We start from the raw sequence: 27,354 nt of genomic DNA on the forward strand, positions 1-27,354 counted from the left end.
TCAATGAAGCATGTATATTTTCCTTTTCATTTCCATCCCCCCCCCTCCGAAAACCCATTACTACAGTTAAGGACCTGAGCAGTGCCGGATACATCTGCTAGTATATAATATATATTAGTTAACAACTTGAATGCCTATAGAAAAAACATATGGCAACAAAACAGGGAACTTAATTTAAATACAATCTTTGAGACAAAGCAAGTTAGTTTTGTTTAGCTAGATCATTCATTGATCTAAAACAGATAAACAAAAGCAGCTGTCACAAGGTAAGCGCTTTTTGCCTATCACTTGCTTCGTGGCAATCTGCTTTTTGGAAGACATCTCTCCAAAGCTGAAACCTGCTCATAACATGATCAATTACTTACTTCTTAGATTTCCCATTCCAAGAGCAAGGCTCATTCTGGGAGGCAGAGTGCTGTGATAGGGCGGGGTGGTGCTGAACAAAATATCATTTGGTAAGACTTGGTCTAGCATTGAACTCCGTGAGCTAGCATATGAAGATCCTCTCCGATTACTACATATGCTCTCATCAGAAAGGGTCCGATAAAGTGTCCTCCTTGGAGATAGGTTCCCATAAAATGAAAACTAAATATTAAAATAGTTTTAGAAAGGTGAATTGGTAACAAAATGAAAATACTGAATATATTTTACTGTTAAAATAATTTATATGATAATGTGAACACTCGCGTAGTATTTCTCTAGGCATGCATAAAGTATCATTTTGAAATTCCTGAACTTGCAACAGAAAATCAAATATTAGTTCCATCACGTCAATTCTCTTGCAGCCTCAATGGAGTTATTGGATTGGATTTTTATATTTCCTTTTGACATTTTGGAACACATCACCATGAATTAATTAGATACTGCATTATTTTATTAATTCTGAAATGTTAAATGAAACCTCCATAACCCTATGACAGTAATGGCTTCCAGAAATATATATAAGGTTACCATCTTTGGCAACATTTATTCGAGACCATACGTAGAACTGCTTGATTTTAATTTGAAATGACTAGGTTTTAATATCAAGACATTCTGAAGTGAACAACTATATGTGAGGTGCAATCTAATTTATATGACAATACAGCTGATTTAAAGCATTACACCTGTCAAGATAACATGAAATACACTTAAAACAAGGTAAGAGAGTTCAGTGAAAGCTATTTCATCTTCTATAACATTACTTAAAATACCATCTAAATGTCTATAGCAAAATTGTTTCTGATGCCCTAACAGGATCAAATTTGGCTATTTCACTTAAGAATCCTTTAATTCTATAGCAGTGCAAAAATAGTTACTCTGCGTGTCTACAAACGCAATTTTTGTTCAAATTATCTTAAACTAGTATTTTTTCCTCACATCCTGATCTGCATTGTTTATAAATAGTTTTGGCAGCATACTTCCAATGCTGGGTACACATCAAGTACATATAGAAGCAGTAGCTTTTTTAAAAACAGTGAATGTAGCAGAGTTAAAAATATCTACATTGCTGTATTTCTGACAAACCTTCCTAACTGGTGAAGACAGAGTGAAACATGCAATCATGCAGAAGGACAACAGACCATGTACAAAATAATGTAATATACACTGAGGTCCCATTTCAGGAAAGTATCCTTCTTCAGGATAGCATTGAGACATGTGCTTAACTTAAACATGTGTCAAGTCCAACTAGAAGGGTTTAAGCACGTTTCAGTGTTGTCCTAAAACAGGGCTTAAACACTTTGGCTACATCTACACTGGCACCCTTTTCCGGAAATGCTTAAAACGGAACAGTTTTCCATTATAAGCATTTCCGGAAAAAGCGCGTCTACATTGGCAGGATGCTTTTCCGGAAAAGCACTTTTTCCGGAAAAGTGTCCATGGCCAATGTAGACACGCTTTTCCGCAAAAAAGTCCCGATCGTCTTTTTCGCGATCGGGGCTTTTTTTGCGGAAAAGACTACTGTGCTGTCTACACCGGCCCTTTTCCGGAACAGTTTTTCTGGAAAAGGACTTTTGCCCGAACGGGAGCAGCATAGTTTTTCCGGAAAAACAATGACGATTTTACATTAGATCGTCAGTACTTTTCCGGAAAAGCAAGCGGCCAGTGTAGACAGCTGGCAAGTTATTCCAGAAAAGCGGCTTCTTTTCTGGAATAAGTGGCCAATTTAGACACAGCCATACTGAAATTCTTTCTAGAGTCAGGATATAGGAACTACTATTTTTTTTTTCAATAGCTAGACAGAGATTCTGGAAAAAAAAATTAAGCATATGCTGAACTCCATTCTACTTTAGGACAGCACTACACAATGGTTTATTGGCTTAAACCAGGGCTACTCAACACGTGGCCAATGGCCCGTTTGTTTGCAGCCCGTGGTGTGCTTTGGGTCTACATGGGGCTCAACATGTGGCCCCATGGTGAGAGCCAAAACAAAAAAGTAGTCAATATAATGATCTGTTAATATGCGTTTTTGTAGTTAAATTCTTGCACTGTCACTACTTATTAAGAGTGCTGTCATGTGGGTGGAAATCGGGTAAATATCGTATTTTTTAATATCCGCAGAACTGTCTTAAATGGGGCCTGTGTATTGTGTAGTCTTGCCTTAATCTTTGTGTTCGTGCCCATGAATATGAAAGAAGCTATTTGCATATATATTTGCATGAATATGCAACCACACAAGTTGTGGCTAGGGTTGCCAGGTGTCCGGTTTTAAACTGGCCAGTCCAGTATTTGAGCTTTCTGTTCGGGAAACAAATAGAGAAAATATAAATGTCCGGTATTTTCTAAATAAGATGCAATGTAGATTGTGATGTAATGTCAAGTGTGTCCGGTATTTTTGTTGAAACCATCTGGCAACACTAGTTGCGGCCCTCAGCTTGTGCTGTATCATTGTGGCCCCCCCGGCTTCCAAAGCTGAGGAGCCTTGATTTAAACCATACTAAGTTCAGTAAGATTAAGCACGTGCTTCCATGTTTTCCTGAAGTGGGATGCTTTACTGAATTGGGCCTTAAAGAGTATTGAACTGTTTTGTATAGAGTAAATTTCCCTTTGCATGATTAAATGTTTCCTTCCATTTCTTTGAGAAGCATTCATCAGCTAGGAGGATCTGTCACAAATATAACAATGCAGATATTTTTAACTCCAGTACTACATTTACTGTTTGAAAAAAGCACCTGCTTTTATACTTACTTGATGAATATCAGATTAGGAAATGTGCAATCTCAGTTATTTATAAATAAGCAGCGTAGACAAGCCCATGATGGAGGGGCAAAGAAGGCAGGTGCCCCAGACCCTGGTGATTTAAAAGGGCCTGGGGCTCTCAGTCGCCACTACTGCTACTGTGGCAGTAGCAGCTGCCGGAGCCCCAAACCATTTACATTTCGAATAGAATCCCAGGCTGCATGCTCCAGGTGGTATTGAAGGGCTGGTAGGGAAGGACAGCTCTAGTCCTGCCCCTTCTGCCCAAGGCCCCGCCCCTTCTAGGAGCTGGAATCGCCTCCCCTCACACTTTGCCCCAATTCCAGCAATTCTGTTGCCCCCATTTTTCCCGTCCCTCCACATAGACGCCTCAGAGTCATAATTGCCATCCAATTAGTTATTAATAATGTGTATTATAGAAAGACTATAAACAAACATTTTCAGCTATTATTTCTAAAGTCTCAGAGATAATACATGTGTATGTACACTCAACTTAATACATATAGTACAAATAAACAATCTGACATCTTTAAATCAAATTCAGCATGTATGGGTTCCCATGTTACTTATTTACATAAAATGAACATGTTCTTTAGTATGTACTATGGTCATAGTGGATTAAAGTACCATGGATATCTTTTAAAGATCATTACTTAAAATAATTAAATTGCTTGTGGTACCATTTCCTATTATGCAAAAACTGCAATGTCACTGGTACTTGCTGTTCAGGCAGCATACTTTAAGTTCAATACCAATACCTTAATCAATTTTTTAACATGGACACCATCATCTTTGTAGAACAAAACTCAGATCACAGCTCCAGTAAAGGAGACAATGAAACGTTTCCAACAAACTACTTATCCTTAGTATCAGTATGACACTGAATCATGCAAACATCAAATGGGAGTTGCTGTTGCTGGGTACCATGAAAGCCAGGCAACTTTATTCAATTGCTTAATTTTAGGCACTTAGGTTTTTAAATATTGACCTCAGTCTTTGGAATTATACTTACAATTAATTAGGTGTTTGTTTTAAAAAGGCCAGCTTTTAAACTGAGCAGAAGCATGCGTAATAAACACGGAACTGAATCCACAATTGCTACACACTAGGTTATCATTTTTATATAGCAGGGTATGCATATCATGTGAATTACTGTCAGTTTTGGCACTGTATGTTTGGTTTACACAAAATGATCTTGTCTAATCTAAATCAATTTCAGAACTAAAAGTAGATAATTTCCAGTTAATGGACTCTCAAATATAGAGCCAAAAAGAGTAGCTAACCTTTCTTCTACCCTCCTCCATAGAGAGGCTATCTGGCAGCATCAGCTTCAGAAAATCTTCTTTGGACAAGACTGGTTGGCTTTCAGTCACTGTACTCCTCCCAGAAGTCTGAAGCTGACTTGATGCAGACACAGCATCATCATCAACATCATACAATCTGCTGAAACAATTGGTATATTAGTATGGTTAGTAGTACTGGTCATAGATTTGGAATACTGCATTTTTTTAATTAAGAAAATTAAAAATGGCTTTATGAATTTCTCTCTCGGCATAGTGCACTGTTACCATCTGTCCCAATCATTTTAAATTCATGAATTAGTTTACCCAAGAAACAGTAAGAAACAAGCAACGCGCTTCTTAAAGCCTGCACTTCTCTTTTTCGCACACTACACTTCTCTATTGTCTAGTTTTTACTTTGGTAATTTGGCACAGATCAAAATACTTAAACTTGTGCATCCTGAGCAAATAAGAAAATCAATATCTTGTGGTGTGACGTTCTACACAGCATCACAATCTGACAAAATTATCATGGTCCATCACCGGTAGCACCGAAAGTTCACTTGTAATCAATTCTGCCATGTGCCAAGCGTATTTTATTATCAGCAATTTCACAAAGCTGTTTGGATAAATAAAACAGCTGTCTTCTTTAATTATCAGTATACAAAAATGTATTTATATTCAACAAAAGACTGTCAAACTGAATTACTGTCTTTCAGCTCCCTTTTAGCAAGAAAGGAGAGAGACTATCTTAAAAGGTTTACTCTGGAAATGGAATCTGAGGAGCTGGAGATTCCCAAACAGACAGTGCATACATTTGAGACCAATTACTTACTGCCAAGTGCAGCATAATCAGCAATTGTATCCTCAGCAGAGAGGAAATAGGCTTTGCTATGGTAAATTGTAGTTCTCGATGAATTATGTCCTATGGTGACACAACCTTCAGTAAATGACCTGATTTTCATCACCCTTGCTCATTTGAGATGCTATTTTATTCAAAATAATTATCTTTGAAACAGACTCCCCCCTATGATGTGTGGAAATCTTTTCTAGAGAGAGAACATGCATAGAAAATTTATGAGACTTTTTTGATATTTACAGTGTGACCACCTTTGATGCATATACTCTTTGGATGGAACTAGTCCTCACAGAGATTTTTCAAAGTTCCTGTGATTTTAGTCCAAAGGGAATGCTTAATTATGCAATTTTCAATAAAAGTTTTCATTTCAAAACCGTGAAAAAGGTTGCAGTATCTTGGCCTGTGGGACCAAGGAGACTGCCACACTTTTAAAGTGGCAGCACTCTAATGCTGAAAAATCTAATCAAAGGATGCTTATTCCTAATATTAAGGCAAAGCAAATGTGCAGAACACCAAAGTCACAATTGGGTGCTGTTGGGACTCATTACTTGTGAAAATGAGGCAAGTGTTGAAATATAGGTTTTAAAGACCCTAATTTTAAATTTCTGTTTTTTAATATATAAAATTTTGTCCTACATTTTTACTTAATGTTGCTATAAATATTACAAAACATGTATAGAAGATTTAAACATTCTAGATTTAATAGCTATTTTCTCCTCCAACAGAATAAAGGACAGTCCCCATATCACATTTTAAACTAAGCTACTGTATGTGGATTGCTGCCAGCATGCCAAAACATACAACACTTTTTACTATGAGGAAGGAGGCTGAACTGGTTGTTTATATTCAAGAGAGGCAAGGGGAGTACCATGGTTCATGTTTTTGAAGATAAAAGGATATAAAAAGCTTTTTAAAACTGTTATTACATGGCAGAGCCAAACAACACTTGTTGCTCCTATTACACTGGAGCAATAGGAAGGATGCAAAACGTCAGCTGTAACCAAATTTGAGTCACTGCACCACATTCTGAACCCAGGGTTTGGGTTCTGCTCAAAAGGAAGAGATTCCTCCTGAGCTTTCCAGGTTCCAGGTATGACATGCTGTGGCTTAGTATAAGTGGTTGGAACATTTTCAGCAAACTGAAATATGCAGTTTCAATGAAGCCAAAATATTTCAGAGACGTATAGATTCCAATCAAGTTTTCAAGGGAATTATGGCCCTGATCTGGATTGTGGGAAATGATGATTCAAGTCACTTCTCTGCCTGATTCAGGGCACTCCATCCTAGCTCCACTGCCCTTGGAAGAGTCCTTTTTGGAGCTGTGGAAGTCTATTTCTGTGGCAGGACCTGGACTTCAGTATTTCTTTGCCAATTTTTCCCCTTACATCTAAGCAGAACTGAGTTAGCATTTCTAAGTGCAAAAATCAGGCCAGAGAGAAAATAAATACCCAAATCGTTAAACACCTGCACTCCCAAAACGGAATAGGATTATGCCAAACTAATCCTCCTTAAGACAAAGTTTCATGTCTTTACAACAAGGTTGTAATTATTGGCCAGATCAATATCACTCCTTTCCTCGCTCACTGGGTAAAAGAGAGGAGGTTCAGCAGGAAAAAGGAAGAGGCAAGAGGACCCTCCAATCACTGAGGTTTTTCTTTAAACCTGTGGTGAGATCACTAATAAATAAAGGAGGGAGAAAACAGAGACAAATATTGGAAATAAAACTGAGGACAAGAAGAGGCATTATATACTATTCATATAATGAGAAAGTTAACTTAGAAAGTTCATCCTAACAAACAAAAATCTTACTCTTGGCATTGTGAAACTTCAGATTCTTCAGGTGTAGGGCTGCCTTCTGACTTTTTCCAACCAATGACATATTTGTTCACTGCTCCTTGTCTGTGGTATGATTTTGATATGGATCCAGATATCTGTTGACCACTATTCTGTGGCACTATGTAGACTTTGGAGGTATCTAGAGAGCCGCTGGTTTTAGAACAATGTGCTGAAGGGCTTCCTGAATGGTGAGACCCACTGAAAAGGAACACAGAACAAAATCTGCAATACAATAAAACATCAATGACCCTAGACAATAGCCAGCTATGCAGCCATCATTTTCTTAAATACAGGCAGTCCCCGGGTTACATGGATCCGACTTACATCGGATCCCTACTTACAAACGGGGTGAGGCAACCCCGCACTAGCTGCTTCCCCCCAGCAGACCAGGGAGATGCGAAGCTAGAGCCCGCCCGCCCCCCTCCGCCCCAGCAGACCAGGGAGACGCGGAGCGGCTTTTCTCAGCAGACACCTCAGCTTGAGAATAAAGGACTGAGGGAAGTGAGGTGTGGGAGAATAAAACTGAGCTCTGGAGAAATGTTTGGCTAGAGTTTCCCCTACAATATGTACCAGTTCTGACTTACATACAAATTCAACTTAAGAACAAACCTACAGTCCCTATCTTGTACGTAACCCGGGGATTGCCTGTATTCTCTAAGGTAAAACAAAACAAAACAAAAAAAATCAAGGCAATAACTTGAATGCATTTTATATATAGCTAAATCACAGCTATCAACTTTCCAAGCACACATTCATGAACACACTCATGTACATACTTAGAAGGACTTTGCAAGATGAGCATGGCCCCAGGGAACTTCTATGCATTTTCACTTAACATGACTCTTGACAAGAAAAGGTAGGCTCTTGATTTAAGTTCTCTTAAAAAGAATGTCGTATGACTGGGAATAACTTTCACCCCAATGAATGTGGTAATGAAAACTATTCTCTCGATTATTTTAATATTCCTCTGCAATATTAATAGTGCTAGTAGTTATTAATGGCATGTTTCACCAGACTCTCTAAAAGTACTTTACAGTCAAATTAAAGCTAACATCTTTTTGAGGAAAGCCTTATTTTACTGATGAATGAACTAAAGCACTAGTACATAAAATGGTTTATTTAAGGCCATTTGCTATGTCAGTTACAGAGCTGGGAAGAGAAGGCACAGCTCTGACTGAGTCCTCTGCTCTCACTACCACATAACGCTCATTGTTAATCCAGACATAATAGTACTAAGCTCATTTATGAGAAAGTGACAGTGATTAGAGCTGTTTCATTGTTCATGCTGAGTTAAACGGAAATGTAAAACAACATGGATATGCTTTGATTGAACTGAGTTTAAAATAGTTATAAGGGAGGGACAGTAATAAAATATCCAAAAAAGACAATGATCTTATTTTTGTAAATAGATATGTAATTAGCATGAACATTCAGTTATTAAAAATGATCAACACTGGGATATAAAGTGCAAAGCTGAGTATTGGAGACATGACCCTCTATTATTGATCACTTTTTTCACCCTCAGGGGACAGAAGAACAACTATGTTTCCCCCCTCTCCCTTATTTTCTCTGATTCTCTTTGTTGCCTCCACTTCTCAGCTGTAGCCAGTCCTAGTTGTAAAAGCAGCATCCAGAACTACAGCTCAACTGCATCAGATTTTGGATTTCCCTCCTGGAGCAGGGAACAGCGTGTGGCAGAGTTACTTCCAAATATCCACACAGATACCTTGAAGGGGGATGAGGAAGAGCCTCTGAAAGATATGCTGAAGGTATGATTAGAGAGGTAGGAGGAGAGCCAGGCACGATAGTCATGAAAGCCAACAGAACACAAGATTTCAAGACGACGACCACAGTTGCCTAACCGGTCAAGTTGGTTGACAGGTCAAGTAGGATGGGGATAGAGTACTAGTTCCAAAATATGGCTAAGAAGTCTTTAGAGAATTTGGTGACAGTTGTTTCAGTTGGGTGCAAGGGTAGAAGCAGATTGGACAGTCTAGGATGGAACTGGAGAGAATCTTCAGACTATGATGATAAAGAGCAAGTTCAAGGAGCTTAAAGATGAAATGGAGATGGGAAGAAGAGTGGTAGACAGAAAGGAAAGTGGAGTCAAGGGTTTGTATATTTAAGATGGGAGAAACTAATATGTTTGTATTGTAAAGGAAAACAGCCAGAGGAGACTGTGAACATAAGAAGAGTAAGGGAGGGAATGAGAGTGAATATACATAGGAGATAGGAGCTGGGATGGGATCACTGGAGCAAGGGGATAGGGAAAGAAAACAGATGGGAAATTTCTGCCTTTGTGGTCAGGGGAAGAGAAGAAAGCGTGAGGTGGGGAGAGGAAGAAGACGGGGAAGGGAAAGCAAGCCAAGGGAGGGAAACAGGTCATATTTTGTCAATTTTCTCTAGAAAAGAAATCAGTGAAGTAGTCTGCAGAGACGTGGGGGGAGGGTTTGAGGAGTTAAATGTGGGGGAATGGCAAATGGTATTGCAAACATGAGTGTCAATTAATTTAAAAATGTAGAGTTGAGCTAGGACGACAGCAGAATTACATAAGAACAGAAGAATGGCAGTACCGGGTCAGACCAAAGGTCCATCTAGCCCAGTATCCTGTCTACCGACAGTGGCCAGCACCAGGTGCCCCAGAGACGGTGGACCGAAGACAATGATCAAGCGATTTGTCTCCTGCCATCCCTCTCCAGCCTCTGACAGACACAGAGGCCAAGGACACCATTTTATCCCCTGGCTAATAGCCTTTTATAGACCTAACCTCTATGAAATTATCTAGCTTCTCTTTAAATTCTATTATAGTCCTAGCCTTCACAGCCTCCTCTGGCAAGGAGTTCCACATGTTGACTACACGCTGTGTGAAGAATTTTCTTTTAATCGTTTTAAATCTGCTACCCATTAATTTCATTTGGTGTCCTCTAGTTCTTCTATTTGGGGAACTAATAAATAACTTTTCTTTATCGGCCCTCTCCACACCACTCATGATTTATAGACCTCTATCATATCCCCCCTCAGTCTCCTCTTTTCTAAACTGAAAAGTCCCAGTCTCTTTAACCTATCCTCATGTGGGACCCATTCCAAACCCCTAATCATTTTAGTTGCCCTTTTCTGAACCCTTTCCAAGGCCAAAATATCTTTCTTGAGGTGAGGAGACCACATCTGTACACAGTATTCAAGATGTGGGCATACCATAGTTTTATACAGGGGCAGTAAGATATTCTGGGTTCTATTTTCTATTCCTTTCCTAATAATTCCTAGCATCCTATTTGCCTTTTTGACCGCCGCTGCACACTGAGTAGAAGTTTTCAGAGAATTGTCCATGATAACTCCAAGATCTCTTTCCTGATTTGTCGTAGCCAAATTAGCCCCCATCATACTGTACGTATAGTTGGGGTTATTTCTCCCGATGTGCATTACTTTACACTTATCCACATTAAATTTCATTTGCCATTTTGTTGCCCGATGACTCAGTTTGGTGAGATCTTCTCGGAGTCTCTCACAGTCAGCTTCTGTCTTGACTATCCTAAACAGTTTTGTATCATCTGCAAACTTTACTACCTCACTGCTTACCCCTTTCTCCAGATCATTTATGAATAAGTTGAAAAGGATTGGTCCCAGGACTGACCCTTGGGGTACACCATTAGTTACCCCTCTCCAATCTGAAAATTTACCATTTATTCCTACCCTTTGTTTCCTGTCTTTTAACCAGTTCTCAATCCAAGAAAGGACCTTCCCTCTTATCCCATGGCCATGTAATTTACACAAGAACCTTTGGTGAGGGACCTTGTCAAAGGCTTTCTGAAAATCCAAGTATACTATATCTACTGGATCCCCCTTGTCCGCATGTTTGTTAACCCCTTCAAAGAACTCTAACAGATTAGTAAAACAGGATTTCCCTTTACAGAAGCCATGTTGACTTTTGTCCAACAAATTATGTTCTTCTACATGCTTCACAATTTTATTCTTTACTATTGTTTCGACTAATTTGCCCGGTACTGAAGTTAGACTTACCGGTCTGTAATTGCCAGGATCGCCTCTAGTGCCCTTTTTAAATATTGGTGTCACGTTGGCTACCTTCCCGTCATTAGGTACGGAAGCTGATTTAAAGGATAAGTTACAAACCACAGATAATAGCTCAGCAATTTCCCATTTGAGTTCTTTTAGAGCCCTTGGATGATGCCATCCGGTCCCGGAGATTTGTTAACATTAAGTTTTTCTATTTGTTCCAAAACCACCTCTAATGACACTTCAATCCAGGACAGTTCCTCAGATTCATCACCCACAAAGGACGGTGCAGATTCAGGAATCTCCCCAACGTCCTCAGCCGTGAAGACCGAAGCAAAGAAATCATTTAGTTTCTCCGCAATGGCTTTATCGTCCTTGATTGCTCCTTTTATAGCTCGATCACCTAGGGGACCCACAGGTTTTTTAGCAGGCTTCCTGCTTCTAATGTACTTAAACATTTTGTTATTTCTATTTGAGTTTTTGGCTAGCTGTTCCTCAAAATCTTTTTTCACTTTTCTTATTACATTTTTACACTTGATTTGACAGTGTTTATGTTCTCTTCTATTTATCTCAGTAGGATCGGACTTCCACTTCTTAAAAGATACCTTTTTGTCTGTCACTGCTTCTTTTACATGGTGGTTAAGCCACGGTGACTCTTTTTTAGGTCTCTTGCTATGTTTTTTAATTTGGGGTATACATTTAAGTTGGGCCTCTATTATGGTGTCTTTAAAAAGTTTCCATGCAGCTTTCAGGGATTTGGCTCTAGTCACTGTGCCTTTTAATTTCTGTTTAACTAACCTCCTCATTTTTGCGTAATTCCCCTTTTTGAAATTAAATGCCAGGGTGCTGGACTGCTGAGGTGTTCTTCCCACCACAGGAATGTTGAATGTTATTATATTATGGTCACTATTCCCAAGCGGTCCTGTAACGGTTATATCCTGGACCTGATCCTGCACTCCACTCAGGACTAAATCGAGAATTGCCTCTCCCCTTGTGGGTTCCTGCACCAGCTGCTCCAAGAAGCAGTCATTTAAGTCATTGAGAAATTTTATCTCCGCTTCTCTTCCTGAGGTGACATGTATCCAGTCAATATGGGGGTAATTAAAATCCCCCATTATTATAGAGTTCTCTATTTTGGTAGCCTCTCTAATCTCCCTCAGCATTTCAATGTCAGTATCGCTGTCCAAGTCAGGTGGTCGGTAATATATCCCTACTGCCAATTTCTTATTATTGGAGCATGGAATTACTATCCATAGCGATTCTATTGAACATGTTGATTCACTTAATATTTTTATTTCGTTTGATTCTACATTATCTTTCACATGCAGTGCCACTCCGCCACCCACCCGGCCTGCTCTATCCTTTCTATATATTTTATATTTTCTATATATTTTGAAAGAGGAAAGAATGAAACTGTGGTGGAGAAAGTTCACCTGGTCACTGGATTTCTGCTAGAGATGCTCTTCACTGTAAGAACAGGACTGAAGGAAACAGATCTGGGGATAAGCCATCGGCGGAGGTTAGCAGGATGCATCTTGCAATGGCAGAGTGAAGCATCAGAGGAACTTGTCTGCCACCAATTTGTTCCAGAATCAGAATTAAAGTATATAGAAATTTCTCCATCTCAGGTCACGTGTTCAGTATGATCATGTCTCATCCAGTGGCATATTGGTCACTAGCTTTTGAGTACAAGACCATTGACTAGGTAGGTAGAAATGAAAAACTATTTGAGGTAAAATGAAATACAGCTTTCAGCTACAGTAACCTGGCGGTATTTAGGAAATGAAGGGTGTAATTAGATTTTTTTAAAGGAGAAAGCAAGATAGACAATTGCACAGCTGTATATATTTCACAGGGATTGATAGTTTGTGATGCTGATTACCCACACAATAGACTTGATTCTGCAACCCTTATTCAGACAGATTAATACTCTCTTCAATGGGACTAGTCAATATGAAAAAAGGATGACAGAATCAGGCCGAATATGTCTGTACTCAACAGCATTCTTGAGCTGTATTTCATCCATTTAATAAACAGCACATAATTTTAACAGGAGGGTGGCAATTGAATTTATTATACAGGAAATAGCCTTTCACCACGCTACAGATTTGTTTCTTAAGGTTGAACTTATTAAGTATTCATAATTACAAAAAATGTTTATTAAACATTTATAACGTGACAATATCTTAAGGTCTCAATGAAATCAGAGCTGTTCTATGTTAGGCACTGAAAAAATACATAGTCAAAGTCTGAACAGTTATGGAATATCACATTTAGGGCACTACCAAATTCACAGCCATGAAAAATGTGTCAAAGTATGAAATCTGGTCTCTCCCTGTGAAATCTCATCTTTTGTGTGTTTTTATCCTATATTATACAGATTTCACCGGGGAGGGGGAGGGAAGAGAGGGAGGAACCAGTGTTTATCCAATTGGAGGTCCTGGCCCTGCCCTAAAGGGAATTGCTGGGAGGGTTGCAAGGTTATTTCGGGAGGGAGCGCTCACGGTATTGCTACCATTATCTGCACTGCCTTCAGAGCTGGATAGCTAAAGGGTAAGAGCTATTGGCTGGGCACCTAGCTTTGAAGGTAGCCTCCTGCTAGCAACAAGCCAAACATGAGGGTGGCAATACCATGTCATGCCACCTTAACTTCTGCGCTGCTGCCTTCAGAGCTTGGTGGCCAGAGAGTGCCAGCTGCTGACTAAGGGTCCAGTTCTGCAGGTAGGAGTGCAGAAGTAAGGATGGCAATACCATACCTTGCCAGCCTTACTTCTGCTGGCAGTCTCTCTGCCTGCAGAGCTGAGATCATGGCCAGCAGCTACCACTCTGCAGTTGCCCAGCTCTGAAGCCAGCAACAGTGCAGAAGTAAGGGTAACAGTACCATGATACCTCCACAATTCATTTTTGGGCAAGGGCCCCTACAAATTATATCATCATGACATTTCAAATTTAAATAGTGGAAATCATGAAATTTATGAGCTTTTAAAAATTCCATAACTGTGAAAATGACCAAAATGAAATATGAATTTGATAGGCCCCTAATCATAATGAGAGAAATTTGGCATCAGGGTAACATGTCAGTGAATATAATTCACTTACATACTAGAATAATAAAAACATTATATTTCACAGTAGTAATATCACAACTATAAAATAAAACTCAATTCTTAAAACTTGTTTGGCTATGGTCCATCAGTTTCTTAAAAGTGCTTAAATACCTATGAAGTATGGTCTGTGACTCAAAACTCATTTGAAGAAGATCTTCAGATAAGTTATACCTCAAATGGTCAGCCCACATGAAATATAATTTATGTTTTTAGAGTAACATTTGGCACTCAAATTAAGAAGAGACTTAAAAAAAAAGTTATTACCAAAGTGAGATTGAACAACCCTGCAGGGATAGTCATGATCTCCTGAGTTTTAACTCTGGTTCTGCCCCTGACTTAGATAAGTCATGTGAACTTTTTGCATATCAGTTTTCCATCTGCAAAACAAGAATACATTTTCCTGTCTACCTCACAGAGGTGGATTGAAGATTATTTAATGCCTGTATAGCATTTTACATGTTTAAAGTGTTATGAAAATAACAAATGTTTCTCTTCTTCAGAAATCTATTTCAGCCCACTGTATCTCCACAGTTCTTATTCTATTATACATATAGCATCCTATCTGTACACTCCTGTATCTACTACAGTTTAGGAAAATGCTTCTAAAATTAGATTAAACTAATTTACTGACTATGTAGCACCCTGAGGGAGGATGTTGAATGATATTCATTCTTTTCCCTATAATGGTTTGCACTGAAAATGGGCAAATCAGAGGCACAAAAAAGGTGCAATTTCCCTTTAAATGACTCAACTGTTACCAAGCAAAAACCTTCCACATACCTACCAAAGCAGCATCTTCAAAGACACCAGAAAATGGGAATAACAAGATACAATCAACCAGCTGTACAAGTCCACTAAACAGAATAAAATTCACTGTAGAACATACATATTGTACACACATTCCACTTATAGTCAAAAGGCATCTAGCAAAATCCATCAAATCCAATCCAACATACACACATTTTGCCAGGCATCTAATACATTAATTTAAATTAAGGGTCAAGGTATGCAATGCAGCTTCATCCTACACAAATATAAAGAAATAGACAAGTTTCAGTAGAATCATATTTGAGTATTATAGCATTAAATCCTTATGTCATCAATTGTTTTGCACTGAAAGAAGAGCATGTGCAGCCAAGTGCTTCTTGAAAAAATATGTTAATCACAGAAAGGGGTGCCAAGCTAACTTGACTGGTTTCTTTTTGAGGCTATTACAGTTATTTAAATTAACTGGAATAATGAAAGCAGCGATGCAAAATTAACATTAATAATATAAACACACAGTGCTGATATTTTAGTAATTGACACACTTATTTTGTATCCATTCCAATATTTGAATGATCACTTGATTGCCAGACAGAGTAGGGACAGACTCATTTATTTATTCCATCTTAAGAACTCTGCTGCAGAAGTCTCATAATAAAATGGGATTCTCAAGGAACAAACTCTATGTTTATTAGCAGGTTTTTCTATGGTGCTCATTGTATTATCTGGCAATACCATCAAAATTAATGAACTTATTTGTCCAACATCCCCATGAGGAATGTGTTTAGTTGCCTAATAAACCTACATTGTTATCCAATTTTGTTTTTCTTTTAAGAAGTTAGAACATGTTGTACTATGTAATACATAAATAACATACTTTATCCAAATAATCCCCCAACTCCAAAACACTCTGTGCCTTGCATCTATGCTACTTTGTCTATGTTCCTGACAGGCCACACAAGTTATGCAGGGGGAGATCACCTCAGCATATTTATGGAAAGACCTCCACAAACATGTAACAAAGAATGGTGATGATGAGCAAGCAACGTTCATCCACACAAGTCTGTACTGAACACAGGGCTAACTCCATTCAAGCAAATCTCAGGCTCACAGGGGGGCAACACAATGATGGACTTAGAGGTCTTTGTAAAGCATCCATAATTGAGGTGTGTTTTTGTGAAGGGAGTTAAGGCTTGCCAACATAGGAAAGTTGTAAAGCCAGATATGAATTTAAACTGCTCGAGTTATACTGGTACAACTCCTAGTGTGGACACACATACTTGGGTATAAGTGAGTTTTTCCCTGTTTAATTTTTTCCAGTTTTTAATTTATGCCACTTTTGAAGTGATTTAAGCTAAACTGGAAAAAAAAAAAAGAGTCTTATTCCAGGATAACAGTATCCACGCAAGCACTTATCCTAGTATAATTGTATTGGTTTAAATACATCAATTATACTGTGACAACTGAACTTTTTCTCATTTAGACAAGCCCATTGAAAATCATAGATGAAAGTATCCTGTTAAACATCAGGAGGAGGAATCTACAAGGTGCCCCCAACACAGGGCTGCAATAAAAGGGGAAGACCCTTTGATTGTCCAGGCCAGGGCCAGCCCGAGCCATTTTGCCATCCCGGGCCCCGGGCGGCGCATGCACGAGCTGCCCAGCTCACCCACCCCTTAGTCTGGCCCTGGTCCAGGGTGTTTGGTTACCCTCACAAATGCACAGTGAATGTGAAGGAGATTGTATTCCTCATTATATGTCACAATAGCATGTAATTAAATATCACAGTACTGTTTGTTTCTGGTGCTACTGGAAGATCCTGCTTCACCAAAGATACTCAGAAGGGTTTACAGTACAAGTTTGATATCTTTGTCTGAACTCACCTTGACTAAACCAATGGCCCAGCATTTTGCTACCTAAACATCCATTATCCAGTTCATGTGGATGTTATTCACCTCCTGTCCTAAATGTTTTGTAATGTAGTTAACTGCCATTAAGCAGGTGCTGCATTTTCACTGCAGAGGGTAAAAGTGCTTTGAGGTTCAGGGAAGGACAGTGCAGATAGGTTATTATGCCTTTCAAGTTGGGTCAATCAATTTCTAAGAAGTGATATATCCTGAATAGAGTATGTGTTTCCCCAAAGATACTAATTGCTCTTACTAATTTAAAAAAAATATGTAACACATTGGAATAGATTTTTAAATAGAAATCCTTTCTTTCTGTCTCACCCCCACACTCCCGTAACAAACTCCTGGAAGGTGAGGATAAGCCTTTGTTTGGCTTCCTCAGATTATGTGCTGAAATATAAAATAATGAAATTAGTAAATGCACCTTCAAGGAAGGGAAATGGTGAGCATAAAACAAAAGCAAATTTTCTTAGTCACTAATTTAATTACTTAATTTGCAATAAGAAAAACACACATACCTGGAATGAGAGGATATTTCACTGAGGTCTCCCGTGCTACCTTCAGCTGTATGACTGCTAGAAATGGCAGAAGCATAGCTATGAACAGCATACATTTTAGCTTGTTCATCATCTTGTTCAGGAATTTCAGAAGATTCAGTCCACTGCTCAGTCCGACTATGCACCCCAGACCTGCTGCCAGCAAGGTGTAAAGGGGCCATAAGAGGAGGAGGCATACAAGGAGCTGTATCAATTCCACTGTCAGTAGAAGCCCCTTTAATATATGTTAATCCAAGTAATTCAGGGTCCATCAGGTCTCCGGAGCCAAAGTGCTTTTCATCACTATTGCTTGAGGTATTACTGGACAGGGTATTGCTGCTGGAGTGACTAGAATAGTTTTTGTCTCCAATCTTAAAAAGAAAACAAAGTTTATAAATAATATTTACTTTCATTTAAGTTAATTTTCTTTATTCAAAAATCATTTATCCTGTATTTAATATTTGTCATGGCATCATTTAATAAAATACCAAACACAAAAGAAACTAAATGTGCCACCAGCTTCTGTTGAGTAAACTGCACAACTAGCTAGGTGTATTATGGGACTTCTCTTTCTCCAAAATATATCTATTTTGTTGGTAGGTACAAGATCATTAGTTTGATCTTGGATGGCAAATCCCATGTTCATATTTAAATTCTTTGACTATGCCTTCTTTGAATCCATAAAAGAGAATTTGTGGATAGTTAATATAAACATATTTAAAAGCCAGAAGCAGAAAAATTTTGTTAACTAACCATTTAATTAGTTCATCTGCAATTCTGGGGAACAATGCAGACTGAATTACTGTTAACCTTTGTAACACATGGTCATTAAAGGTTAAGTATCCTGCAAGATAAATGACCCAGATTCAACCTTTAGGGATAGGCAATTAGATAATGCCTATGGTTTTGTGTATCTACATAGATATTGCTAGTAATTAACAATGTAAGCAAATGGTTCTTGTCACTATATTCATCTCTCTTTGAAATGTTTAGCAAATCATCTGAAAATGATGGGTGATTGTTTTATGTTAATCAATATAACTAATTACCAATGATGCTTGGGAAATAAGTCTATTTGTACATCTCCATGATTGCCTATTGTTCACCTAAAGGCTGAGCTGTGAAGACAAGCCTAGGAATGTATAAATGTCCTTAGTACCTGATACTTTTTAGCTCACAACTGCTTTAATTTTTTCTCAGAACTGTTTAAGGAAAGCCAAAGATAAAAGGATTGAGATCCCAGTCCTAAGATGGAACAGCCTGAATATGTTGGATATAGGGCTTTAAACTATGGACTAAATTCTAAAAACCTCTTTGCAACAAAAAGCTCCCTATCTCTGCTATGAATCTGAACCTCAGGAATTGAGCTCATGTCTGTATCTAATCTTTTAACCAATTTTTAGTTTAGTTAACAAGAATTGGCTATAACCATATATTTGGCATAAGATCTGAAATAATCATTAACACGGGGAGGTATAATGTGTTTGATCCTTTGGGATTGATTGAACTGAGAATTACGAAGTCTCAGTAGCACTTTATAGACTAACAAAACATGTAGATGGTATCATGCGCTTTCCTGGGCACAGCCCACTTCTTCAGATGACTGGAGTTATGAGTTTAGCATGTGCAGACCCAAAATAAATAGGAGAGAGGAAGGGGAGGGGAAAAAAAAGCAGGGGGGATGGAAGACAGGGAAGCTAGAGGGAATCAGCAAGTATCTGAAGATTGGGTTGTTAAAACAAAGCATAACTCGGGGATCCACGTAACTCAGGGACTGCCTGTATAGCCTAAATAGCAACATGTGTTCCTGAAGACTGCAACGCTATCTATTTTACTGCTCATTTCCAGCAAAGGACAGTCCAAAGAACTGGGCAACAACAACTAATGGGGTATGGAATAGCTTCTATATAAGGAAAATGAAAAAGACTTGGACTTTTCAGCTTGGAAGAAATAATGAATAGTATGGAAAAAGTATATAAGGAAGTTTTAGTTATCCCTCACAACACAATAAAAGGTTATCCAGTAAAAGTAATGTGCAGCAGATTTAAAACAAAGAAAAGGAAGCTCTTCTTCACACAATACAGAGTCAACTTGAGGAACTCTTTACTAGAGGAAGTTGTGAAGGCCAAAACTACAACAGAGTTAAAAAAAAAATCACCAACTAGATAAGTTAATGGAGAATAGGTCCATCAATGGCTATGAATGGACAGGGATGCAACTCTATGCTCGGAGTGTGGCTGGCCTTTGTGTTCCAAAAGATGGGACTAGACAACAGTGGATGGATCAGTTCATGACTGCTAGTTCTGTACATTCCCTCTGAATTGGGTGCTGTCAAGAGACAGGATACTGGGCTAGATACACCAGCGGTCTGATCCAGGAGGACTATTTTTATGTTCTTATGCATACGGATTATGTGACTGAATTCACTTTAATTCAAGGATAAAGTAATTATGTGCTGTCATGGCTTCTTCCCCACTCTGGGACAATAAATGCAGAAGTGGGGGCCAGCAAAAGTACCCCAAAACCTTATCTACCAGGCTTTGGTATAAAACTTCCCCCCAAAATCTTAACCACCTAGATTTTGGGAATAAAATCTCTCCTGCCACCACCCAAGTATTGATACAAAAATCAGGGGAAGATCACTTGGGAAAACTCACCCCTAAAGTACAAACCAAGATATAACCATTAACCAATACCAGGTTAATAAAAAGGAAAGAGAAAGAGCTTTTATTATCACCACAATATTCCTGTTGCAAGCATAATGATTAGATGGAAAAGTAACAAAATAATATACTCACGGAGGAGAAATTTACCATGGGCCAGGACTTAGTTACAAAGGAGAGCAAAACCCATTATGAAATGCACAGACATCAGATCCCATTTCCCAAACCATAAAACAATAAAACCTAACAGATTTGTCTAAACTTTATCCTACCTACAGACTGTGAAGAGAATTTTCTTAGAGGGAGACATCCTGTCCCCTTCAATAGCTAGAGAGAAACTACCCAGGACAAAGGAGGGAAAAGCCCAAAAATTCCTTTGTCCCAGTTTGAAATTCCTACCTAGATTTCTATTGGCTGCCTGCCACCTGGTTTAGGAACATATTTAACCCCGTAGTCCCCAGGATGCTGGTTAACCCTCATGGTCATGACATGTGCTGTACTCAAATATAAATAACCAAGACACAATAAATGTATGAAGTTCAGTGAATAGAATAGTATCTCAGGTATTGGTACTGGGTTACATGTTATACACGCTAGTCTACGCAATGATTCAATCCTCAAACTTCTGGACAACTTCTTGCCTGAAAACATCAGGAAGTAATTTCCTCTGTGTGCCAGATTCAATAGTATTAGACACAACAGTATTGTGAGGGCCATTTTTCAGATATCACGGACCAGATTGACAGTCTGTATGAATCAGAAAGTCAATTTACATCAGCTGAAAAACTGGCCACATGACATTATTGAAATTACTTTACAAGTAGTATCATGTAGTTTCTCGGTACATCTAGCAAGGCTTTTGTATTACAAACACACAAGGTTGTGTTTCACATGCCATGAAAGAAACATGGTACTTTACTAGTATTTCTCCTTCTTCTAAACCATTAAACACTGTCCACTATTCAATTAAAGCTACTGAAGATGGTGCACCAATGATCTGATCCACTGCTTGAAATTTTGCATATCTTTTCTTAAGGCAGCCAGTCGTTTTTAGCATACTTAGAAAATAAATCTGTTTAATATCTTTTAACTTCTAGTCCTAGTGAAGTTAGCACAACATTGGTAAGCAGCCTTTATCTACCAGTTCTGATATTTCTTAGTGTATACTATTTAATTCGGCAGGAAATAATGAAAAACAACCAAAAACCAATTTCATACTCACAATTAAAAAGGCACAAAAAGATAACATTAAAACTTACATATAGTCTTTAGGTTAACCTTTGCCCAAATAATAAGAAAAATGATTGTTGATATAGTACATAGGTATCCCACTCATGCACACCATTTCTTGACATGCTGTATGTAATGTGTACAATGGGAAGTGCTCCTAAGACTGAGCAATCCAATGTAAATGAAGCTCTAGTCAGACAGCAGAGTGATGCCTGGATTAGTAAAGATTTTATCCCTTCAGTGTCCCAGAAACCAGAATATGACCTTTTTAAAGTACTCGATTTCAGGCCCCCAGAATGAAAACAATGCATCCATTCCTGAATCAGAGATCGTTGCATAGCTATGCACAATACTAATAGCTGCTGAAATTCTAAACTGTACTTCAGGAATTACTAAAATGCATTTTAAACATTTAATATTCTTGCAAGTGTCTTTTCAGACCCAAGTTTTTAACTGTGCAAGAGAAGAAAAGTTTGAGTGGACTTACATGAGAAAGTTTGCTTGGTGAATCCTTGCCACTGCCTTCTTTTGGTAAAGCACGATCTTTGTAGGAACTCAAGACTTTGGTGGATGGTGCATGCCACTTCGTTTCTGCCATAAATAATTGTGTTTTAATTTCTGATTTCTAAAAGGATGAACATACTGTACAAAGAAAAAAGCACATAGCTCAGTGCTTTAAGCATCAGGTTTGAGACAACTAAACCCTGTGCAATCACAGGTTCAAATCTTGGCAAGCCTTTTGATGTCCCAAGATAATTAGAGTTCTATGTAGTCCACTTTGTATGACATTTTTGAATGAGACTTTAGAAAACAAAGAGTTCTGAGCCTATTTTAAATATTCAATCGAACTGCCTATAAAAGAGTAAGAATTTGCCTCAGTTTTCTTTGGCCTAAGTCTACCGTATCCTGACTGTTATACTATGTGGTTACTTTCCTCTTATCACCTCAGAGGTGGCTGCATTTTACTGATGATGTGTTCATTTTGAAACACTTTAGGATCCTTTGGGATTAAAGACTCTACTTAAATGGAAATCAGTATTATCATCAGAACCAGAAGTTAACTTTATTTGTATATTTACTTTTAATATATGTTATTATTATTACCAGCATATCTGGTTCCTTCCAAAATTTCCTCTCGTTCTCTGCCTCCTTCGCACTCCAAGGGACCGGAAACTTGATGTTCATGAAGTAAAGGGGATTGGCACCTTGTAACATAAGCAAACAATCAAGTTATTTCTTTCTTAACTACAAAACTGATTACCTCATAAGGAACTTAATTCTTTACCCTTTTAGTTTCTATGGTAATAATATTTATAAGCAATCATCATCACCCAGCAACCAGATAGAGGAACAAGTTTCTATAACTTGTTACTTGTAACTAAATGAAAATACCTATGCGCAAATTTCTTTGCAGAAAAGTATAAATTAAGATTATAATTAATCCTATAATCTAGGACCAACTATAAACATGTCTAATAATACTAGATTAAAAAACATACATTTTGGGGCCAAATATTCAAAACCTCATACAATGAATGGACCATGAAAATGCATCAACTAACTGTTCCCATGGACCAATCCCCACTTCTATGAACGCAAATATCTTACTGTATGCAAATGCAGGATTCTACTAATGAAATGGGTGCATGACATTTTGCATCCCTTGAAGAGGGGTTTGTAAATTTGGCCTTTTATACAAAATAGGAATTGATGGCTCTATATATTCCAGTACTAAATCCATTACTTGAAACACTTTCATTCCCACAGATGTCAGGCACTCTAAGTTTCCAGATACAACTCATAAAATTGCAAAAGGTAAATTCTTTTGAAACATGGCTGTTAGTAGTAATTACTGCTATGACAAAAATACAACTAGAGGAGTTTCTATGAGTTTCTCACACTGAAATTTGTTATAATTTTCGTTTAATTATACACCTCAGCTGGTAAGTGATTTCAATTAATAATCTGAAAATCCTTGAGCAGGTACCAAAACACTACAATATCTGCTACCGTATATTCCGGCGTACAAGACGACCTCTGAAGTTAAAAAACATCCCCCAAAAATCGGGGGTCGTCTTGTACGCCGGATGCCCCGCCGCCGGAGCCCCTCCGCGGCTTTGAAAGCCTCGGGGGAAGCCGGCGGGGGGGCATCCCAGGCGCGCATGGGCTGCCCGCCCGCCGGAGCCCCTCCGCGGCTTTGAAAGCCTCGGGGGAAGCCGGCGGCGGGGCATCCCAGGCGCGCATGGGCTGCCCCCCCGCCGGAGCCCCTCCGCGGCTTTGAAAGCCTCGGGGGAAGCCGGCGGGGGGGCATCCCAGGCGCGCATGGGCTGCCCCCCCGCCGGAGCCCCTCCGCGGCTTTGAAAGCCTCGGGGGAAGCCGGCGGCGGGGCATCCCAGGCGCGCATGGGCTGCCCCCCCGCCGGAGCCCCTCCGCGGCTTTGAAAGCCTCGGGGGAAGCCGGCGGCGGGGCATCCCAGGCGCGCATGGGCTGCCCCCCCGCCGGAGCCCCTCCGCGGCTTTGAAAGCCTCGGGGGAAGCCGGCGGGGGGGCATCCCAGGCGCGCATGGGCTGCCCCCCCGCCGGAGCCCCTCCGCGGCTTTGAAAGCCTCGGGGGAAGCCGGCGGCGGGGCATCCCAGGCGCGCATGGGCTGCCCGCCCGCCGGAGCCCCTCCGCGGCTTTGAAAGCCTCGGGGGAAGCCGGCGGCGGGGCATCCCAGGCGCGCATGGGCTGCCCCCCCGCCGGAGCCCCTCCGCGGCTTTGAAAGCCTCGGGGGAAGCCGGCGGCGGGGCATCCCAGGCGCGCATGGGCCGCCCCCCCGCCGGAGCCCCTCCGCGGCTTTGAAAGCCTCGGGGGAAGCCGGCGGGGGGGCATCCCAGGCGCGCATCCCTGGGATGCCCCGCCGCCGGCTTCCCCCGAGGCTTTCAAAGCCGCGGAGGGGCTCCGGCGGGGGGGCAGCCCATGCGCGCCTGGGATGCCCCCCCGCCGGCTTCCCCCGAGGCTTTCAAAGCCGCGGAGGGGCTCCGGCGGGGGGGCAGCCCATGCGCGCCTGGGATGCCCCGCCGCCGGCTTCCCCCGAGGCTTTCAAAGCCGCGGAGGGGCTCCGGCGGGGGGGCAGCCCATGCGCGCCTGGGATGCCCCGCCGCCGGCTTCCCCCGAGGCTTTCAAAGCCGCGGAGGGGCTCCGGCGGGGGGGCAGCCCATGCGCGCCTGGGATGCCCCGCCGCCGGCTTCCCCCGAGGCTTTCAAAGCCGCGGAGGGGCTCCGGCGGGCGGGCAGCCCATGCGCGCCTGGGATGCCCCGCCGCCGGCTTCCCCCGAGGCTTTCAAAGCCGCGGAGGGGCTCCGGCGGGGGGGCAGCCCATGCGCGCCTGGGATGCCCCGCCGCCGGCTTCCCCCGAGGCTTTCAAAGCCGCGGAGGGGCTCCGGCGGGGGGGCAGCCCATGCGCGCCTGGGATGCCCCCCCGCCGGCTTCCCCCGAGGCTTTCAAAGCCACGGAGGGGCTCCGGCGGGGGGGGGGAGCCCAGGCGCTCCTGGCGGCTTTGCTCCCGGTGCCTCTGGTCTGCTGGGGACCATCTCCAGCAGACCAGGGACACCGGGAGCAAAGGAGGCGGAAGGGCGCTGGGGTATAAGATGAAACCCTATCTTTTAATTAAAAAGATAGGGGGTCGTCTTATACGCCCAGTCGCCCTATACGCCGGAAAATACGGTACATAGGATATTTTGCAAGTAATCAAACATGACAAGGCAATATTCTGCTTATAACAGACAAGAAGATGATTTTAATGTTCATAGTTGATTATAAAAATAACTTATTATCTCTGAGTAGCATATTTGAAGTGTTCTTAAATTAGTCAGCCTGGATATTTCTGTATCTCAATATTTAACAGCGAAATGTTACCAAGCACTATATTCATGCAACCAGAGAGCTACATTCACAGTAACAAAGAACAGATCTGAAACAGAAAATATGTGGTACAATTGAGTTAGTTAACCTTTTGGTGAACCTAAACATTACTGTATTTTTGAGAGAGGTTCCTATTTACTAACAGCTCAACTGTGAATTATCCAACGCAGGGCATTAAAGGGAAGTAACAAGCCCCTTTAAACTTATGTGAAAGAATTACCCATATTGCTGGAGTCTACCCAGGAGAAGACCAGCTGCTGCTAGTATACTACACAGCCTTCCATGCAAATGGATAGGAAGCAGATGCCATTGGAGCAAATGCAGAGGGAGAAATAATTTGCACCAGGGAAAGGACGAGTACAGAATTTTACCCCCCACTAAGGCAAAAGGGAAGTAGAAACCAGACTGCAACTGAGTCAATCTGGTTTCTACATTTAGGCTGACCTAATCCAGCACTAATGTGGTAGCTAGTGTACTTCCAAAACTGTTTGCGTGCAGATTGCATGCAAGATCTGTAACTCTCTGCTTCCTGTTTACTTAGGGAAGTATCTTATCAGAAGCACTTTTCTTAACCCTCATTAATTTGCAAGGGATGTCAATTTGTAGATAGAAATTCACAAGTTTTCCACACTAGTTTGAAGACCAAACCCTGAACTCAATTCCAAATTTGCACCACTGTAACACCATCACTGAACAACACTAAGGTATCTCAGGTCAGACTATGGCTGTGGACACCCTTGGTTTAAAATACATTTCTACTGCAAATGGGACTATTTAATATTTAGCTGGTAAACAAACTCTATTTTATAAATATTTATGGGAGCTGCAGCAAGATATAAAATCTCCAGTACCCGTCATATCCCACTTGCTGTCTCCACTGGCTACTTCCGCTGGGTCCTGGGTCACTGGAGGAGGACTGGTTGCTCGGTGAGCTTCTGTAATGTTGACTAGAATTATTAACAGTGCATGGAAGTATTTGCGGACATCTTTAACTCTACTATTAATTTTACAAAAAAATCATTTTTACAATTAAAAATGAGGCATACAGATTGTAGTTTGAATACTTTCAGTATATTCCTATTGGGATTTTACAGTCATCTGCCTTTTTTTTTTTTTTTTTTTACAATTTATGTCATCTAAATATTTTTTAAAAGAATATTTCCCAGTTTGTTATTGGCACTTGTAAATCCATTTGTAAACCTTAAAAAGACACCATGAAACACAGACAGACTAGGTTTTGAACAGCCTAATAACCAAATCCCTTTGTGCAGTTCTCCTTCCTAGATAGTCACTTCCCATTTTGTATGTATGAAACTGATTACTTTACTTAAGAAGGAACACTTTGCATTTGTCTTTACGGAATTTCATCCTATTTACCTCACACCATTTCAACTTATGATCCTATACTCCAAAGCACTTGCGGGTAACCCCTCTGTGCTTAGTATCTGCAAACTTTATAAGCATACTCTCTATGCTATCACCTAAACTGTTGATGAAGATATTGAACAGAACCAATCTTAAAACTGATCCTTGCAGAACCCCACTTTATATGGCCTTCCAGCATGATTATGAACCACTGATTAATTACTAGGAGACTGGCTATCCAACCTGTTATGCACCCACCATATTGTAGCCCTTCTATATTGTATTTCCCTAGTTTATTGATAAGGGTTGTGGAGTCCATATAAAATGCTTCACTTAGTTATGCACATACAAGAGTGTTTGCAGGATTGGGCTTATGTTTAAAATGTTGAAATTAATAGTATATTGTATGTGATGAATAAATATTTAAGTACTGTAATAGAGCTTCACAAATCCAAGACATTAGATATTCTATACAACTGCCCTTTTAACAATGGACTCTAACAAGGAACACAAGAATGTATCAGCAAGGTAATCTTAAATCATCCAACATTAAGTATGGTTAAAGTGCATTTTAGAAACAAGATGTAAAATATGCAAATCATTAACTCAGAACCTTCTTTCCCTAAGGACAAGTTTTAAAATATGCACTGCAATTACTAATAGTCTAACTGTATGTGCTTTACATTACATTTAAAAATAGTATCAATTATTTCTCC

The 27,354-nt window shown here is 40.3% G+C and overlaps 1 protein-coding gene across 9 annotated transcripts in view; it reads right to left on the reverse strand.

The window, feature by feature from the left end:
* SIPA1L2 (signal induced proliferation associated 1 like 2) overlaps positions 1–27,354 on the reverse strand; it is a 252,931-nt gene that overhangs the window by 32,204 nt on the left and 193,373 nt on the right. For 5 of the 9 annotated variants that reach the window (XM_075924747.2, XM_075924746.2, XM_075924745.2 and 2 more), the window contains 7 exons: positions 26,125–26,208; positions 22,476–22,576; positions 21,859–21,962; positions 17,461–17,849; positions 7,126–7,350; positions 4,461–4,620; positions 366–585 (listed from right to left, as the gene is read on the reverse strand). In XM_075924747.2, the coding sequence (XP_075780862.2) occupies positions 366–585; positions 4,461–4,620; positions 7,126–7,350; positions 17,461–17,849; positions 21,859–21,962; positions 22,476–22,576; positions 26,125–26,208 (1,283 nt within the window). The remainder of the gene's footprint in view (positions 1–365; positions 586–4,460; positions 4,621–7,125; positions 7,351–17,460; positions 17,850–21,858; positions 21,963–22,475; positions 22,577–26,124; positions 26,209–27,354) is intronic. The other 4 variants (XM_075924748.2, XM_075924752.2, XM_075924754.2 and 1 more) reach the window with 2 other exon arrangements.

Source organism: Pelodiscus sinensis, chromosome 3 (assembly GCF_052426305.1).
Source record: "Pelodiscus sinensis isolate ZL-2025 chromosome 3, ASM5242630v1, whole genome shotgun sequence".
NCBI classification, from domain to species: domain Eukaryota; kingdom Metazoa; phylum Chordata; order Testudines; family Trionychidae; genus Pelodiscus; species Pelodiscus sinensis.